The following is a 17792-nucleotide window of genomic DNA, read 5'->3' as shown; positions in this document are numbered from 1 at the left end:
AGAGGTGGTGATAGAGGTGGTGATAGAGGTGGTGAAGAAGATTAAAGAAAGGAGGGGTAAAATACTTAAATAGTTAGTAGGAAACTAGTTATTACTAATACTAGTAGATTAATAGAAGTAGAAATAAAAGTAGTTTACTTTTATAGAATACATAGTATAATAAACCTTATTTAGGTTTACTTCTTCTACCTAAACCACTTCTTAGTCTACTTTAGATAAATATGGCTACTGTAAACCGGTTTTGTACTGTAGTGTAACTATTTTTAGTCTCACTTAGCCTTAGAAACTCTTTGTACTAAAAAAGTTTAAAGATATAAGAATATATAAGAAAGAAGGGGACCCTGAGGCGAAGAAAGATAAAAAAGACGAGTGAACGACCTGATTGTCAGTATTCGATAATAGCAGATCTAATTGAACAGGTGCACTCTAGCCTGGGGGTGAGATATTCCGTAGAAACCTCGTCTCTTGCCAGTAATTCAACACGGTTTTCCTATTCTTCAAGTGGATAACGCAGCTTTCATTCCTAAGAATAATCCGGCTAGATACAATAGGACAAGGCCCTCTAGATGTTCAATTGGCAAGTAGCTCAAAGCTTCTGTGTCAAGCAGTTGTAGAGAGCACGCAGTCTGATAGCAACGTTCCGCAACTAAGGGCACGCTCTGCCCCAACCCGTAGAGATTTGGCAGCAATCAGCGCCCTACGCCATGTAAGCAGCTGTGTTGTAAGAGAGATTTAATAACTTACGCAAGAGACCTTGTAATTTTCGCAAAAGTTCGCTTCGTGCGATTTTCCACACACGTCCCAGTTCTTATGCTGGTTCATACATCCCTGTTTATCATTCCAGCAACAGTCCTGTTCAATGCCGTTGCACTATGCGGTGGTTAGTATATTTGCTTATTTTGGTGATGCAAAACTTACAGCAAGGACTACACTGGGTAGAAGAAGAGCAGCTACTGCCGCGTTAAAGATGGTTGAGAATTGCATTGTTGATGAGGGCAAAGGGATTGAGTGCGTGCTAGGCAAGTATGTATGAAGAATCTATAAAGAAGTGAAGTGGTGCAGTGATTGATGCCAGAGGTAGTACGGTAGGGTAGGCGACCCTTTTATACACAGTTGGTCTCATTAGTGATACTCACATACTATTAATAGTGAGCTAGATACAGTAGAGACTTGATAGTGAATACAAGAAAAGCAGCGTCATGGTGGTACGAGAGTGCAAGCACCTAAACCTTATCCTGACCGTGCTGACAACACAGATTGCTCATTTGGTAGGGGCTCATTTGTCTCCAGTTTCAAAACACGCAAGGTCGAAACTATGCTTTAATCTTGTGAATTCATCACCTTTTTTTCAACTTCGTGTAGGTGCTCTAGGGGCCTTAATTACCTAAGTCTAACACTACAGTATCTACTCTCTGTCCCGTTTACTAGTAACTAAAGTTCTTGGGTATAAGAGATTAGCGTGTTTGTCCTACATAGTAGATATCTAGTATCTCCCTTTCTGAACTTTGGCGAAGTGGCAGGTATCGCGAGAAGCCTCGTGGACGTCTTTCGCCGCCAAGGTCTGATTATAGGTCTGGGCAATTAATATAAAAACCTTGGTAACACTAGCAGCATCTATACACAGTACAATACGTTTACAAATTAATGGAAACAACATGCGATGCTCCACACTTATGCTCCGCCTTTCATATCCTAAAAATTTACACTTTATCCCTTGACTTAAATTACTGTAACCTACATATTAGGAGTAAGACTCTTAGGTATGATCTGCATATTCGAGCGGAGTCTATACCTATTCGAGCAAAGTTTACATAAAATGCATATGCAAATTCACAACAGCACACGACACTTACATAGCACACCGCCGCATAGAGAATATTTGGAACAATAGTTTGAATATATTCACAGGAGTAACTGAGCAACTAAAAGCATGTAACGGAGACTTTCGAAAGCAATATCATGTTATTGTTGATGCTGCGGAAAGGTATACAAGCTGCCTGAACTCCAAATGTGTTTCGCACATCACTCTTCTTCAATCGTCTTCTCTGGCGCATTCTCAGCTTGTCCCTTGTACCAGAGGTATACGGCGAGTGCGATGAAGGACCCGAATCCGCTTGCCATGATCATTCGTCCGCGGAGCCCCTGCTTCCTCTTCAGAGCCTCATCTCCTCCCAGAATTACTACTGCCTTCTTCGACCACGTGTACTCCAGACCACTGTACACCGTTGTACTAGCTACAACAGTAGACAAGCCAGTGATCAAGTTCTTGACTCCTTGCTCGCCTCCAAGTAGTTCCTGAATAGACAGGAGAACGCCTCCGGCGGCAGACGATGTGGCTGCAGGGTCGTGCAAGAGGTTGGTACAGAGCAGTGTACCCAGCAAACTTAGCTGTAGAAAGGTGTTGAACTTGGATATGGTTGTAGGATGTACTTCGGCACTTGGTAGACTAAAATCCCAATATCTCGCCATGGTTTTTGGAGCCGGCAAACTTGCATACCGGTAGTAAAAAGCAGAAATTGACAAGCTTGCATCTCTACCGAGAATAAGAACAAACAGCGGCATAGACAGACTTCCATTGACAGCCAAGCAAGTTACAAGAGTCGTCATAAGCAGTTTGTCGGCCATGGGATCTACCACGCTTCCGACAACAGTTTGCAGCTTCCATTTTCGAGCAATCCAGCCGTCGAGAAGGTCTGAGAAAGCGGCGTAGGTGAATAGCGAGAAAGCATATAGGTGGTAGTTGTGAACGATCAGGTAGCCTATCACGGGCGTCGCCACAAGGCGAGTCAATGTGAGAAAGTTGGGAATGTTGTATATGTTTTCATGCTTGGTCTTGTCAAGTTTGAGTGTTGACTTCAGGGTTGTCGCCAGTTTTGCCGTGGCCGTTGATGCAGAGGGTCGCTAGTCATAGTCAGCCTACGATGATTCATCGCATAAATCGCCAAGTTTGTTGAGGTCCGAACCAAGTCCACGGACGTCTCGACTCTCGGTTCTTCTACTAGTGTTTCATGTGGCAAGGGAAGTTTGATATTTCTTGATGCATTCACACTGTAGGAATGAGCCGGAAAATGGTATGAACAAGTAATTCCAGCTTATGAATCGGGCATCAGGCCATGCCAGGTTTATTCAATAGATGAGGCAGAATCATGGTCGTTGAGGCGACGTCGGTTAGAAGACGTAAGGAGAAACTTACTTTGGTGATTTTTGTTGCGCTGGTTTTCCCATCTTCCCGCTGAAGCCTGTGTGTTGTCGAGGTACTAAACAAAGCAGGTAGCTGTAACAGTATTGGGCGTCGCCTCGAGGGTGCACAGGTCGAGGATATTCGCTTTGTTTTGCCGACGTCATTGGGTTTCCAGGAAGAGGAAGCACGTGAGAACACAGGGCGAGGTGTTTGGCGAATACACAAAAGTGGCGGAAGGGTGCAGATTCGAAGAGATGCAGTCGAGAGACGCTCGAATGCGCTGGAAGACCCAATGGCCCCGGCTAGAGATGACTGTATCATGGGCGTGGGTAGGATGGCTTCAGAACCGTACTGGTTGGTTGAGATTCGGCTTCGTAGTTAGCTGGTCGAGAAGCTCTTGGCAGGCACTAGCGACCGATGTGGAAGCTGGAGCAATCCCTCAAGACTCTTTGCGCTCTCATTCCTAAGCTCATCTGATAAGATTCCAGAGTGCTACCAACCATCATGACCAGAATCCATCCACTGGACATGGACCTCACGATTGCTATGATCTGTATAGTTCAGATTCCCCGGCCAAGTGGCATCATCTTAGGATGTCATCTGCTCCCCGCATGTAACCATGCAGTTCAACTTGCAACAACCTGGAAGATGCAATCTGGCCGCTACATAGGATGAACATTGGCAAGTTACTGCAATGCGCAGTCATCTAATCGAATGGTGCATAGCCGAAGTCTTACTATGCAGTCATCTAGTCGAATGGTGCACAGCCAAAGTGTTACTATGCAAGAGCAGCCGGGCCGTCCACTGCCGGAATCCGTTGACATGAACGCCCCAAAGTGCAATTGCAGCCTCGCCTGTCCATTTCTTCTCCTTATAGCTCTTCCCAGGTACATCAGCAGATTTCTGACGCATCCTACATGAACGGGTTCCGAGCGCCTACCGGGAAGACATATCAAGTAACTTAGCCCACGAACCCAAGTTCTGCAGTCTGAAAGGATCATGCGGGCATCAGAAAATCGAGTTTGAAAGCCAACCGACACCAGGATTCCCACGTTACGCGCGGACTCGAGACCGGACGATCATCGCCTCCACATAGCTAGAGATATGGCGGGCGATTGGCATATCGTTGTGCCGGCTACACATGCCGAAGTCTTAGTGGTCCTGAGAGCATATTCATGAATGAATCTCGTCTCCCCAGCCTGATGCACGTCTTGCAACTTCTGCAATGAAGATATCCGAAAGTTTATTCTAGTTCGATGAAGGAAGTACTTGGGGATCGTCTGGGGTCCATGCCTTACCCCTTCCAAGAGTGTTGATAGTATGGCGTGACTATCGATTCGTAGACTTTGAGGAAGCATAGCGTGTCTAGAATATGCCTCATGGCCATATCAGATGCGTCCACGGTCGGCTGAGCTGCTTGACTGATGTTGATTTGCAAGCAAGCAGAGGTACAAATGAAGCCCCCCCATGGTTGTCGAGTCGGGCAGCTCAAGCGATTGATTGTGTGGGGAAGGAACCGGTTCCAAGTGATTCCGTACCTAGGTAAGAGCCGAGGACATTGTTACCTAGCTAGTCCTTCTCCACGAACCCTAGGGGCCGCTGTGGAGCCTACTGTTCGTATTCACGGCTACCCATACTCGTCGATCACACGCCCAGACGTGAGCTTGCTCGTTATCTAACATTGTGTCACGAGAGTGTGTCTGCTCCCAGTCGGGGGCTGATCGGAGGCAGAACAGATGCAGGCAGGGTACGCGGGCACCTGTGACTCTCATTCTCCAACACACAGGCCATGCGGACTATTACTATGTATGTGCTGTATGCCCCCAGGGAAAATAGAGTTTGACGCGTTACAGCACGTCATGGTTGTGTGCGTCTAAGAAGCACATCAAGATAGGCCACTGGCCGAGCGACCTAGCTCTCGCCTCGATTAAAAAAACAATCCCCCAATTCACCGAAAGATACATAGTACCGGTAGGTTGCCGCTAAGCAAACGGCTTTTGCGAGGAAAATAAAATAAAATCCTGAAACCCGGCCTTGGAGTATTTGTGAGCGTAACAGACCCACAGAATGGCGCAACTAGCAGCGAAGAATAAGCGAAGATTGTATGTCATTCCCGTAGCGTGCAGCCACAAGAACAACTCTGGAAAAGAGAAAGGGTGGAAGTTGCCGTCTCGCAATGGTAGCTACATATGCGTGTACACCACAAGTCCACAGGTTGTAGTAGTCGGCACAGTACCGGTACAAAAGCCATTTCCAACACCGTACCTACCAGAGGTACCATACGGTACCATACCATACCATACCATACCATACAACACCCGACATGACATGACATAACCCATAACCCATAACCCATAACATCCCCCCCTCCCCCAATCGGAACACCTACCCCCTCCCAACAACCCACCCAATCAATCGCAAACAACCCGACTTCCTCTGCAGAACAAACACACCCCGCACGTCTCCTCCTCGCACTTGTACTTGTAGATCTCCCCCAGCCTTGCGCCGCAAGTCTACGCGATCTGAGCTCAGCACCGCTCACCCATCGCCCCACATTTCACTGCACACGTGCGCTCACCCGCATCGCATCGGTAGGTAGGTATTGGCAGCGCATCGCAGCGCATCGCATCGTATCGCATCGCACCAGCCGAAGAAGCGAACTGTCATCTACTGTGCCGTACCGGTACATGCCGCGTACGCTCAACAAAAAAACAAGGCGTGTAAGTAGGTATACAGAAGATCCCATGTACACCAAGCAGTACACCCCATACCCATACGCATACCCATAGGCATACGCATACCCATACCTAGTTCTAGACCGCTGTCTATACCCATACCCATACCCATACCCATACCCATACCCATACCTAGTTCTAGCCCGCTACCTATACCTATGTATTCCCGCAGTTCCTTTGCACCCCCCCCCCCATCCTATGAAACTCGTGCGCTTTCTGCGACACAATAGCCTCCAGGGTGTTTTCCTTGTCTGAGGCTGCGGATGGAGAGGGAGGTGGGTAGGTAGTGTAGAGTACCTATGGTATGGCATTGTGGACGGATCATTAATCGTCTTTACCTTGCGCTCGCTCGGTCTTGCACTGGAGGAATGGCTGGCTGGCTTGTTGGGCGTGTGTGTGTGCTGCTCTTGTGGAGCGGAAGCCGCGCTCGAAAGATTGGTACCGTACGTACTAGACAGGAGTCTAACCGTCTACTTTACCTTCTGACTACTACGCAAAAGTGCGTCTTTGTGCGTCTTGCAAGCCACGGAGCGCGACATGTGCTGTGGTATCTGCCAATGCCATGCAAAGGGCGTCACTCCAATACGCACAATCGACTCAAAGGTTAGGAACAAAGAACAGTGGTACACATGGCCATGCTCGAAAGTTTGTTCTTCAGCTAGGTATATCCTGTCAGCTGTGTCCATGATGTATATTTCCTAGCTAAGATTGATTGGTTGCATGCATGGTGATATGTGAAGTGTGAGTGTTGGGCGAGTTGCTTTGACGGGCTGGGTGAGGGGAGAGTAGGGTACGGAAGGATAGATGTCTGTGGTGAGGATTACCTATCTATCTTACTCTTTGCTTTGCAACTTACTCTTGGCTTACAAGAAGGTACCTGTATGTCCCTGGGTATCTACATACCTACGATACCTACATAGTACGTGTATATACCAGCACATGGCAGAGTAATCACAACATGAATCCGTTAGTTAGGCAGACTGCACAACACATAACTGGTACCATGATGAACAATTCATCTCAGTCTCGACATCAGAAAAAGGCACGGGCCGTAGTAAAACTCTTACACAGCACCTCCCTCGCACTATCCCTATTTGTTAACCGATGCAAGCTTCTGCTTCTGCTTCTGCCTCTACTTCTGCCTCTACTTCCGCTTCCGCATCAGCAAGCAACACGTCGGGCAGGAATAAAAAGGGGTGAGCAGGCCGCAGTGGATACAATCCCAACATCCATCTCAAGCTCGGTTCGAGTCAAACGGCTCCTCTGCCCAGTATTGCTTCTACCATGTTCCGACTCAGTCTCATCCACAATGTATAGAGTTCGAGCACTATAGTACGATTGTATGATTCATGTCCGGTTTGCCGAACGTCAGACTCGGCATACGGTGGATATTTCGTACACTCTTGGGCTAGTCTTATCTTCCAACAAACGCAAGACAGATCGATGCACTCCCTGGCGAGGAAACAAGGTGGTCGGTTACAAGCCATGTGCAGCATCCACCACAGGCTACTGCTGTTGATCCTGTCTGCTTGTTTGCTACAGTATATACTACCGGTATGTGGATGGCTTCGTCCATGGGTTGTGGACATTGTGCTGTACTGTGAATACATGTGTACATGCCTTACATACACTGCAGTTAGTAGAGTACTTTGTTCACTACCATGCACTCTTATCCCCAATGGAGCTGCCTACGTGCATACTCCTGAACTCAATCGAATCGAATCGAATCGTGCAAACGCGCCCGTGCTCATGTGCGATCATTGTTGTGCGAATGGCATGTTATAATTTGCAAGCGAGACCCATGAGCCCAGCAGACAGACTCGAAGAATGGGGATCCTCCGTCATCCTATTGCCGTTTCGGTGGTTGGGAAGGCGGACAAAAAAAAAGCAACATTGTCAGACGTTGGCCGGCCCAGTCCCCCAACCTCCCGCTAACGCAGGTACCAAACGTATTCGTTGTCCGAAAGGGCTACTTGCTCCGTTTACGAGATGTCGAAGTTAGGAACATTGCTCATGCATGCTCATGCATCTCATCACAGCCGAGTTTCTTTTTTCCCCAAAAAGGGGAAAACGAGGACTGCAGGTCTCGGGATGGGGGAACCAGGCGTTCGCACGGATCCGGCCTATCTATCTTCTGCTCATTCTGGTGTCCGGTTGCATTGTACAATACCCCTCTGAGCCTTTATGAACCAGATAGCCGGTCCTGATTCTGACGGACAGGGACGGGGATTGCTCGTACTCGGTACTATCTTTTGTAAAAACCGTGTAAGCGAGGGGATCTGCTTGACTAATAGGAGCTTGGTCCTCTAAGCATACAAGCAACGCCGAAGATGACGATGTACAAAACTTGGCCATGCAAACATAGAGCTTGAATGCAAGCATACTATATGGGTAGGCAGAGATAACGTAGCACAACGGCGGATGAACAAGACAAGAGGAGCAAGTCATGGAGCCTGTGACAATGCAGTCTCCAGATGCATAAGAGCATGAGTTTAACATTGCATCTTATCCGGCGCTTGCACGCGAATGGTAGTGTTGTCCGAAAGCTTTTGATTTGGCGGGCCCACAAATCGGGCGAGAAACGGTCAGGATAAACGGATAGCCAAAAGGAAATCTGAAACGGCGTCGGATACATGACTGGCTTGCGCTGGAGCGTAATGCCGTGCCCATATAAGGCGCTCAGGTGCTGAGGTGTTGGCAGGAGAGGCGCTCCTGCGTGGGTGGTGGACGACGTGGACTTGATTACGACGAGGTCACGACGAGGTCACGACCAAGACCGATAGACTGGACAGGGAAGCACTTGCAGAGCGTGTTGTAAGATGAGCGGGTGCCAATTGACGCTCCCGCGAGCCTGGCAGCAAGCGTGTTTCAGGAGGGAGATCAAACCGTGCGCGAGTGGTGCTTCTGCCGGTTCCTGCGTCTAGATGCACCTCACTTGGGCCCATCGACCAGCCACAGGCTATGGCTTCAGCGGCAAGGCTGGGAGGGTGGTCATTGACGACACAACGCAGTCTTGTTCTTGTGATGCCACTGCTGCTGCTGCATCTGCAGGACGACGACGCTGCGCAGTCGCAAGCGCAAGGTACGCTCCCCCTACTTGCCTACTGGACCTAGCCTGGCACCTAGTGCTGCCAAACCGGTGGCGGAAGTGGTCGGCCAGTTTTTTGTTGTCCTATTCCAGTTTTTATTGAGCCCGTGCGAGCGAGCTATAACTGGCGAAAATATAGGTACGCCAAGGGCAGCGCACCGTAGTCGCTGCCTAAGAAGACTGTTGGTGAGGGTGTGGATTGAATCAGCAGCGGAGGTCGCGGGCGGAGGAGGAAGCGACCTTGTTGGCAGCTGCCGACCTTCTGACTGACAGCGGGGCGCTGCGTGACAGGACGAGGGGGGGACATGAGTGTGACAAGATGTACTAGGGAATCAGAGAGAGAGAAGGCTTGGGCGCGGCTCTGTGTTCAGCAGCGTTGCACGGGGCAGGCCGGATGGGCATCAAGAACGGCTGCCATGGTGAGTGTGCCGGCGTTGTGTGCGTGGTAGGCTGGTGTGTTGTGTGCGTGGTAGGCTGGTGTGTTGTGTGCGTGGTAGGCTGGTGTGGTTGGTGCACGCGCATGACCATGGTTTGGCTGCGATGGAGTTACAGAAGCTGTGCAGCAGGCAACACACACGACAAGACAAGAGCGTCGCGGTCTGCCATGGGAGGCAAGCATGGGTCGGTGGAATCAGGTGGCTAGGTTGTCAGTTGTCGGATCGTGGCTTGGTAACGAGTGCAAAGGTGTGAGCTAATGTGACGCAAGCAGAGAGATTTTCGAAGCAGCAGCGGACGGACCGCGATGATCACTACTCGAGGGGGGCAAACTGCGAGTCTGTGTCTCGAGAGCCTGGTGGTGGGGGTTGTGGGCTGCAAGCGAGGAATCAAGGTTTTTGCGCGCCGTCCAAGTGGGCTGCGGCCTAGGCCGGATTGCGCCAGCTACTCCGCGGCGGATGCTCGTCCGACAGGCCCGAGGAAGGTTCAAGGAGCAAAAGGGCATTTCGTGAGCAGTGTAAGCCGTGAGCCGTGGGCCGTGGGCAAGGGGTGGTGGTGGTGGGTTGTGGGTACATGCATGCTTTCTTTGTTTGCATTGCATTGTACAAGTCTTGTAGAGTATGTGCGGTACTTGCCAATGGCTGGTGGGTGGGTACACTTTGTGGTTACCGGTACAGGGAAGGGAGGTCAGTGAGTAGTGGCAGCAGCAGCAGAAGCAGGAGAAGCAGCAGAAGCAGCAGCAGCAGCAGCAGAAGCAGGAGAAGCAGCAGAAGCAGCAGCAGCAGAAGCAAGCAGCAGTAGCATGTGGATGGGCTGAGCAGGACAGGGCAGGACAGGGCAGGTGTAGAACCATAACCTGGCAGGCGCGAGGGGAACACACGCAACCGACAGAAGGTGCTCTCCTGCGCCTCTCTCCCCACCAGGGTCTACGAGTCAGGCAGGAAGCGGACATCACGACAGCACGCGAGGAAAGGGCGCCCTGCAGCAACAGTAATAGCAGCACCAGCACCAACAGTAATAGCAGCACCAGCACCAGCACCAGCACCAGATACCTTGGACTAGACAACCACCACAAATAATGACAAAAGACTTCCCCCAACACAACCACCACCACAACCACCACCACTGTCACCACCATGCAGCCGTTGAATGATGACGATGACGACGACAACGACGACGACGACGATGATGATGGCGGCTATTCCTGCTGCACTCCACCATCGCGAATCCACTCATCTTCAGACCATAGACCAGGTATCATTGTACCTACAGACGTAGACTCGAAGCCCCCCCCCCAGCAGTAGTTTATTTCTTACTATAGTACACACACCCTCTCTCTCTCTCTCTCTCTCTCTCTCTCTCTCTCTGTAGTACATACTACTATACACAGGCAGTAGAGCGGCGCAGATTGGTTCCAGACGCGGCACGCCCATTATGCCGTCAAAGGAGCCGGCGGCGCTCTCTGGCTATCCCTCCCAACCCCTCCCTCGTCCCAGTTGCGCGCCTGTGTGTGTGTGTGTGTGTGTGTGGAGATGTGCAGGACGCAAAGCCAGCAACATCCCAACCTGGACGACTCATCTGCAGCCCTCCCCACCTGCAGCCCATCCTCGAGCCCGTCTTCTAGCCAGCCCTCGCTCTCGCTCTAGCCTCCTAAGCCCACATTCCCAGCGCCATTCATCACACCCACGACTCGCCCACCCTTTCTCCCCTCCCCTCCCCTCCCCTACCCTTTACAATACCCCTACCCCCTCTAGCCTCTTCTCTCCCACTCCCACTCCCCCTCCTCCTCCTCCTCCTCTCCCCCCCCCAGTCGCTGCACAGGCGTGCGCCAATTATTGGCCGCTCTTGTCTGCACAGGCCAGGCCGCTGACTGGCGAGCGGAAATAGATCAATGTGAGACGGCTAGACTCCTGTTTCACACGCTCTCCGACACCTTAAGCTGCCGCTGCCCCCCTCAGAATTGCGTTTCGTATCCCCCTCCAGAACCCGTACCCTACCTTCTCGGTCACTTTCGAAGCTGCTATCTGAGGCAGGTTCCTCACACGTTTTTTATTGTTGTCCTCCCTCACACGCTTGCGTTTTATTATCCTACCCTTTTATCGTAGCCTGACACTCCTTCTCGTTTTCGATCCTGGCCGGTCCTCGTCGAGCGACATTGGAAAGTGTTGGTGTTGCACTACCCTTACCCAGCTCGACCAGCCGACTATCCGGCCTCGCGTCTGAAATACCAAACTCCCAAACACTTTTTTTTTCCAAAGGATCGTGTTGCGGCGCACCATGTATCCTTCCGCACATCATGCCCAGATGCCGCCGCCTCAGGCGCGCTCTGTCGCACCCGAGACCTTTCTCTTAGATCAGGACGCTCAACAAAGCCTCCCGCCAGACAGCATCGTTGCGCTCCAGCAAGTCGACAATCGTATGTGTTTCCTCTATAGCCTTTTACTGCCGCTCGTCCATGGCTTTACAAGCCGATCCTTGGTTTGTCTGTGCCCTCGGCTAACGCTGTGCTCCTACAGTCAAGTACTTTCTCATCTCCGCGCCAGTCGACTGGCAACCAGATCAGTACATTCGCAGATTTCTACTACCCACGGGCGAATATGTCTCCTGCGTGCTATGGTGAGTTTTTGGTGCACAACGCGTCGCTACGGGACAAGCCCTGGCTAACCCCACCAGGAACAACCTCTTTCACATCTCCGGAACCGACATTGTACGCTGCCTTTCCTTCAGATTCCAGGCCTTTGGCCGGCCTGTGAAGAATTCCAAAAAGTTTGAAGAGGGCATCTTCTCAGACCTGCGCAACTTGAAATCCGGAACAGACGCCTCGCTCGAGGAGCCAAAGAGTGCGTTCCTCGACTTTCTCTACAAGAACAACTGCATCCGCACACAAAAGAAGCAAAAGGTCTTCTACTGGTACAGCGTACCCCATGACAGGCTCTTTCTCGATGCCTTGGAGCGCGATCTCAAGCGCGAGAAGATGGGCCAGGAGGCCACCACCATGGCAGTCAGCGAGCCTGCCCTTTCCTTCGAATTCGATTCGTCACAATCCCTCTTCGAGCAGCTCACAAAGGCCCAACAAACAAACTCCTCGTCCTTCAACAACAATGTCCAATCCTTCTCCCAGACGACATCGCCTGACATGCGAGGCATGGACTCGATGCCTCCGCCGACCATGGTGTCGGTACCACAGCCCATGCCGCAGCCCATCTCTCAACCCATGCAACACCAGCAACAACAGCACCACCACGAGGACCCAATGGCCCAATACCACCAACAAATGTCCATGCCACCCATGCAGAACTCGGTCATGAAGAGCAGAGAGCGCGAATTCAGCCAATCCATGCAATACGACCGTAACGGGATTCCCCTATCGCAGGTGCACCAGCGACACAGCTCCATGCCAGCGTACATGGAGTACTCGCCTGCGCCGTCATTCGTCTCGTCTCACTACGAAGACTACAGCACGAGGGGCATGTCTTTTGAGCCCCTGACGCCTCCTCAACACCAAATTAGCCTTGGTGCGGAGCCTGCGTACATTGCCAACGAAGACACCGGTCTCTACAGCGCGATTCCCGATCTTCCAGTCCCCAACACATTTAACCCCTTGATGAATCTTCCGCCATCCAATTTGATGGCTCCAGGCTACGCCGGTGTTTCCAGACCATTCGCGCCTGGAAACGTCTACTCGGTCATCGAAGGCTCGCCAACCTACAAACAACGCAGGCGGCGTTCATCACTTTCGGCTGGTATCAGCGCTGCAGTAGCTGCCAGCGGTGCTGCTCACCAGGTCCACCGCCCAAGTGACCTGCGCCGATCCATGTCGAACTCGGTTGCGCCTCTCACCGAGGTGGACGAGTCGAACCACAATTCTCCCAATAGCGCTAACGGTGCAAGCTACCCTTCGGCCATGCCGGAAAAGCAGCCCATGGTCAACCAGTCAAGACAAGGTACCCCTCTCAACACCGTCGAAGAAAGCCCGGAACCAGAGTCGAATGTCATACATCACGATCTCAACACGCTGGTGAATGGCGAATTATTCGAGACCCCGCTCCAGCATAGCGCAGTCGCACGCACTGCAGGTGGTCCTGTCTACCGACGCGCTCGCAGTGCCACCATGATGGAGATTGGCCCATACCCCCAGAAATCGCACTCATGCCCAATCCCCACATGCGGCCGTCTCTTCAAAAGATTAGAACATCTCAAGAGGTAAGCGCTCACAATTTCCCTCAATTTGTTTTTAATCATGTACAACGGTCCGACCGAGGCTTGCTGCTATTTCCGTCGAGATGCATAGACGCTGACCCCGGGCGCTTAGACACGTGCGCACCCACACACAAGAACGGCCATACGTTTGCCCTCTGTGCAACAAGGCCTTTTCGCGCTCAGACAATCTCGCCCAGTAAGTCGAATCCACGTACCTTGGACTAAAAACGCAAAGGGCTAATCAGAGTGGCAGACATCGTCGCACACATGAAACCCGCCCTGACGGCGAGCCGCTCAGCGACTATCAGGAAGACGATCTCGAGGGTGAGGAGGACAATCTCCACTCACTCGAAGAGGATTCGCCCGAGTCTGGCAACGACTACCTGTCCGGACTATCTCACGTCCCCCAGTCCATCAATGACATTCCTGGCCCTGGCCTTGGTATGACCATGGCGCCGCCACCACAGCAACTCATGGCGGGTAGTCACTACTAAGTGCATCTCACTTGCTACTGTCAGCTTCCAGCATCATTATCACGACTTTTTACACAAAACGAGCATCTGGCGCAGGTGGAGCAGCCAGTCTAGAAGGATCATTATTCTTTCGTTTTTCTTGTTCATGTTTTTTTTTAATATCTCGGACCACGCTATGGCAGGATTTTGTCATACGATTGTCTCGCATGGTCCGTTGCACATTGCATGCTTTGTTCTTTGCCACTTTTGTTTTTTTCGTTTCTCTTGGAGCTTGGGCTGGGTCACGAATGACGCATATGAGTCCCCTCTATTTCTTTTTTCCTTCTTGCATGTCTTGCTGCACAATTCTTGCTTGCTTGCTTTTTTTTTCCTCCCTATTTCCACCCTCGTTACCGCGTCGTTGGATTTGTGCCGTTTTGCGCAAACGTGTGATCCTTTCATCGCGTGTGTGATTGGATATATCCCCCCTCGCGCTTCTTCAATGACCGATCGAGGGCTTTACCTCCCCCCCCTCCCTCTCTGTCGAAAAGTTGCTGGGTGTTTGCTTGGAGTTGGGAATAGTGCTGGGGTTGGACGGTTTAGTTGCTGGTGTGGTAGGGGGTGCCCTGTTGGCTCCTTTGCCTTTTTTGCCCTCTGTTCGCGTCGATTGCGGCGTGGGGTTAAAGGGTGTATGTATGATAGAGAATATAACTATACAGATGCGTAATGCTATGATCATGGCTTCGTTTGTCTCTTGTCTCTGTGATTGATGACTTTGGGCGTTTTTATATATTTGTTATTGTTGCTGATCGGGGTGGGTAGGGTGATGTCGTTTGTTTCTTCTCTCCTACCACGACTTACCCGTCTTATCAGGCGTGCGTCTGCGCATACACTGTCTCTCTCTCACACTCTCTGAATATATCCGGTTCTTCCACCACCCCAGGCGATGTAGTCTTCCTGACCGATCTCGGATTCTTGTGGTATACTTGTCTTTTTACTTAGGTACCTATCTATTTACCTACCTATCTACCTACCTACTGACTTGCCTATCTACCTACCTACTGACTTGCCTATCTACCTACCTACTGACTTGCCTATCTACCTACCTACTGACTTGCCTATCTACCTACCTACTGACTTGCCTATCTACCTACCTACCTACCTACCCACCCATCTTAATGCATACCCCAACGCACTGTTTATTGTTCAGTATGCGGGACCTGATCTGTCCTGTTTGGGATCCTAATGTAGCGTATTGTGTTGCATCTTGTTTGTCTGGGCTTGGGTTAGGTAGGCGGGAAGTACGGAGGTTGGGCTGGGTGTGTGGATGTGTCTCTGCAAAGGGCGCAGAGCGAATACGTCAGATATGATTGGACTGTATAGTAGACGTGGTTTTTTATCTAGCTGTTGATTCCAGATTGTGGAAAACATTCTGGTGGAACGCCGGGGCTACATGCAAAAGAGAAGAGCGAGATTGTATTTTATGTGCGAGTCTAGGTTTTTTTTTTCTTGCAGACTTGTCACACAGATATACAGGCGTGAGAAAAGAGATTGTGTGAGTAGGCTGCGAGTGGATTGCAGCGATATTGGTGCCGCTAAGTATGGCGTGCGCGTGGCAAATCCCAAATACAGACATGGTTAATTGCATAAATGTATGGCAGATATATTCCTGAGATTTGAAAGGGTAATTTATAATTCACTCGTCCTGTCATGTGTTGTGACCGTGAGATTTAAGAGTACCATGCATAGGAAGTTTGTGACTTGATGTTCGGGTGCTGGAGACGCTAGTACACAAACGGCTAGCAGCGCTCTCTTGTCGCCGCGCACTTCCCACACAGGTCGGAAATTCATCTCACCCCAACGACACCAACTCTCGACATCCGACTACTCAGACAAAGCAGTCACGATGCCGGTACGCTTCCATCCTGGCAACAGTGCAACATTCGCGCTGGACTTTGTCTAACATCTCGCAGTCCCACAAGTCATTCCGCACCAAGCAGAAGCTTGCGCGTGCGCAGAAGCAGAACCGCCCCATCCCCCAGTGGATTCGCCTCAGGACCAACAACACCATCAGGTACGGCTCTCTGCCGCCAGTTCTGGGAACCTACGCATGTTCTGTAGACTGAAAATGGCATGATACGGAATCAGAGTTGCGTGCTAATGTGATGATACAGGTACAACGCCAAGCGACGACACTGGCGCAAGACCCGTCTCGGTATCTAAACGACTCGCCTCTATACCCCATCCCTCTCTCGATTCCCGGTTCTCGATTGCATCACTTCATTACTTCAAGCCACTTTGAACGAGCGACAGCAGGGAATTGCGCACATGGCGGGAAACGAGCAATCAGTCTTCTGTGCGGGGAACGTTTTTCAATGAGGGATGCATGGAGTGGACTGGTGGGCATGTTTACATCACCAGACTCTCTTACTCATGGCGCTTTGGGTCTGAAAATGATATTTCGGGATCGGATCATGATGGTCTAGACTAGCAGCTGTCATGAATGAATGCAATTGCTTGGTTGAATGAGTACAGACTGCCATGCCGAACTTTGTGATGTTCGTTTACTCGAATGAAGACCGTCCCAATCAGGGAATACTTCGCCATCCGGGGCACTGTGTTCTCTACGTCTGTTAGACTGCATCATAAGCCCATGCGACATGTGCATGCCCTCTGCGGACCATCTATGCTTGACGTATCTGTACACCTCCGCGCCAGTCTATATCCATCCAAGTTCACACTCCCGTCACCAAACACCAGCATTAGAGGCGTTGCTATCGCGCACTTCTGACCTGAAACTTGGGCCGTTCTGCGAGATCCACAACCAAGCACTTCTCCTCGCTCTTCCCCGCCGTCTCATACAGACTGACAAGCCCGTTTTCAATCTTCATCACCGCACTGCTGCCCGCAAAACATACGCCCTTTTCCATCCCGCACCGATTTGCCAAGATGATGTATATAGGCTTCTCTCCGAGCGCCTCTACAATCGGCTGGAATCGCTCGACCCAATACGCCACGGTTGCTACATCCGGCTGCGCTGGATCCTGCGCCAGTTCTGCAGGCGTCAGATGGCAGAGCCACGCCATGCTCACGCAGATGATGGGACACTGTGCCGCCAACGCCGTGTTTGCAAACTCGTAGTCCGACCACGGTGATGTGAATTTGTAAGGATTAATGTCCATGCAGATTCCCAGCGTCACTTTGCCCAACGTCCCCAGCTCGCCGACGAAGAATGGGGGATCCGGTGAGTTGGGGTCCGATAGGGTGTGCTGACGGGACCCTGGTCCTTCACTTGCCCATGTCTCATCTGTATAGTACAAAAAAGATTTTCGGTAGTTGTGTAGTATCGTTCCTTGTGGTGAGACGGTGACTGTGCTGTTGTAATGCGACTTTGGTGTCTCGTTTGTGGCGATTTCCGGGTAACCCACGGTAACGTGACAGTAGTAGTGTTTGGCGATTTGGATGGCCCACTGCGTTGATACGCCCGAGGTGGTGGGTTCCAGAAACGGTTGGATTTCCTCGAGAGAGTGGAAGTTGTAGCCTGAGAAGGCGAGTTCGGGGAGGACGAGCCAGTCGAGGTCAGAGGGGATATGAGTGCTTTGGAGAAGTTTCTCTGCCCGTTCGATGTTGGATTGCACTTTGCCCACTTCCGGGGCGAATTGGAGACAGGCGACTTTCATCTTGGATGGGGGGATGCACTT

General features: G+C 51.0%; 5 protein-coding genes across 5 annotated transcripts; 3 read left to right on the top strand and 2 right to left on the bottom strand.

Annotated features, from left to right (window-relative positions):
• Positions 1-1976: 1976 nt before the first annotated feature.
• IAQ61_012036 (uncharacterized protein) lies at positions 1977-3510 on the bottom strand. The gene is made up of 2 exons (XM_066099456.1): positions 3194-3510; positions 1977-2901 (listed from the first exon to the last, which is right to left on the bottom strand). The coding sequence occupies exons 1-2, from the start codon at positions 3500-3502 to the stop codon at positions 2023-2025; spliced, it is 1188 nt and encodes a 395-aa protein (XP_065950975.1). The 5' UTR covers positions 3503-3510; the 3' UTR covers positions 1977-2022.
• A 5330-nt stretch (positions 3511-8840) lies between these two features.
• On the top strand, positions 8841-10452 carry IAQ61_012035 (uncharacterized protein; the record flags this gene model as incomplete). Its single annotated transcript, XM_066099455.1, has 5 exons — positions 8841-8998; positions 9031-9196; positions 9352-9423; positions 9714-10004; positions 10144-10452. Coding segments are annotated over 5 exons (996 nt in total), but the record flags the coding sequence as incomplete, so codon positions are not given.
• A 763-nt stretch (positions 10453-11215) lies between these two features.
• On the top strand, positions 11216-14837 carry IAQ61_012034 (uncharacterized protein). The gene is made up of 5 exons (XM_003844584.2): positions 11216-11855; positions 11956-12055; positions 12113-13642; positions 13752-13835; positions 13893-14837. The coding sequence occupies exons 1-5, from the start codon at positions 11717-11719 to the stop codon at positions 14131-14133; spliced, it is 2094 nt and encodes a 697-aa protein (XP_003844632.1). The 5' UTR covers positions 11216-11716; the 3' UTR covers positions 14134-14837.
• A 1092-nt stretch (positions 14838-15929) lies between these two features.
• IAQ61_012033 (60S ribosomal protein eL39) lies at positions 15930-16393 on the top strand (the record flags this gene model as incomplete). Its single annotated transcript, XM_003844582.2, has 3 exons — positions 15930-16003; positions 16065-16165; positions 16266-16393. Coding segments are annotated over 3 exons (303 nt in total), but the record flags the coding sequence as incomplete, so codon positions are not given.
• A 472-nt stretch (positions 16394-16865) lies between these two features.
• IAQ61_012032 (uncharacterized protein) lies at positions 16866-17771 on the bottom strand (the record flags this gene model as incomplete). The annotated part of the gene is made up of 1 exon (XM_003844581.1): positions 16866-17771. The coding sequence occupies one exon, from the start codon at positions 17769-17771 to the stop codon at positions 16866-16868; it is 906 nt and encodes a 301-aa protein (XP_003844629.1).
• Positions 17772-17792: the final 21 nt, after the last annotated feature.

Source organism: Plenodomus lingam, assembly GCF_022343315.1.
Source record: "Plenodomus lingam strain CAN1 chromosome Unknown scaffold_20, whole genome shotgun sequence".
NCBI classification, from domain to species: Eukaryota; Fungi; Ascomycota; class Dothideomycetes; order Pleosporales; family Leptosphaeriaceae; genus Plenodomus; species Plenodomus lingam.
Note: the sequence above shows the minus strand (reverse complement) of the source record. Positions and strands in the feature narration are given on the sequence as shown.

What these genes read in the sequence shown, in the direction of transcription:
- IAQ61_012036 (XM_066099456.1), bottom strand. Translation starts at nt 3,502, where the DNA reads ATGATACAGTCATCTCTAGCCGGGGCCATTGGGTCTTCCAGCGCATTC. An exon ending in GCGCAACAAAAATCACCAAA is followed by an intron (nt 2,902 to 3,193) that starts GTAAGTTTCTCC and finishes GACTATGACTAG; the next exon opens with CGACCCTCTGCATCAACGGC.
- IAQ61_012034 (XM_003844584.2), top strand. Translation starts at nt 11,717, where the DNA reads ATGTATCCTTCCGCACATCATGCCCAGATGCCGCCGCCTCAGGCGCGC. An exon ending in TATGTCTCCTGCGTGCTATG is followed by an intron (nt 12,056 to 12,112) that starts GTGAGTTTTTGG and finishes TAACCCCACCAG; the next exon opens with GAACAACCTCTTTCACATCT. An exon ending in CGCTCAGACAATCTCGCCCA is followed by an intron (nt 13,836 to 13,892) that starts GTAAGTCGAATC and finishes TCAGAGTGGCAG; the next exon opens with ACATCGTCGCACACATGAAA.